Source organism: Eimeria mitis, genomic scaffold (genome assembly GCF_000499745.2).
Source record: "Eimeria mitis Houghton genomic scaffold, Emh_scaff3171, whole genome shotgun sequence".
Classification (NCBI taxonomy): Eukaryota; Apicomplexa; class Conoidasida; order Eucoccidiorida; family Eimeriidae; genus Eimeria; species Eimeria mitis.
In genome coordinates this window covers 4209-4974 of record NW_013571513.1, presented here as the reverse complement: position 1 = coordinate 4974, position 766 = coordinate 4209, and the positions used below count along the sequence as shown (strand labels likewise).

The 766-nt window shown below is 40.1% G+C and overlaps 1 protein-coding gene across 1 annotated transcript in view; it reads right to left on the bottom strand.

Annotated features, from left to right (window-relative positions):
- Nucleotides 1-766, bottom strand: part of EMH_0062890 (uncharacterized protein) — a gene marked incomplete at both ends in the record, with an annotated part of 4986 nt that overhangs the window by 1375 nt on the left and 2845 nt on the right. Inside the window, one exon of the mRNA XM_013498084.1 lies at nt 328-512. Coding sequence (XP_013353538.1) covers nt 328-512 — 185 coding nt within the window. The remainder of the gene's footprint in view (nt 1-327; nt 513-766) is intronic.

Here is a 766-nt window from a genome sequence, read left to right as displayed (position 1 = left end):
TGCTGCACCTGTTGGGCGCCTCGCTGCACCGCGGCCGTCCTGCTTCGAGTTTCTCACAGCAGCAGCAGCAACAGCAGCAGGAGCAGCAGCAGCAACAGCAGCAGCAGCAACAGCAGCAGCAGCAACTGTAGGAAGGGGATATACAGGGAAGGCCCAACAGCAGCCACCTGACTGCTGAAACGACCCGCAGCAGCAGCAGCAGCAGCAGCAGCAGCAGCAGATCCAGCAGCAGCAACAGCAAAACCAGCAGCAACAACAGCAGCAGCAACAACAACAACAACAGCAGCAACAACAGCAGCAGCAGCAGCAGCAGCAACAGCAGCTGACTCTAGCAGCAAAGGGATGATCTGTTGTCCTTGACTGTGCTGCTCTGAGTCTCCTCTCAGCAGCAGCAGCAGCAGCAGCAGCAGCAGCAGCAGCAGCAGCAGCAGCAGGTTGCTGCTGCAGAGACACCTGAGGAGACTCCAGGAGATGTAGAGACCCAAACTGAAATTTGTTTGGTTGGTAGCACTCTAAGAAAACACACAAAAATATATTAAAATATATTATTTATATTTATATATATTTATATAAATATATATTTATATTTATATATTTTTATATAAATATAAATATATAAATATAAATATATAAATATAAATATATAAATATAAATATATAAATATATAAATATAAATATATTAATATATAAATATAAATAAAAATATGTATGTATTTATATGTTAATATATTAGTATATTAATATGTAAATGTATAAATACAGAAA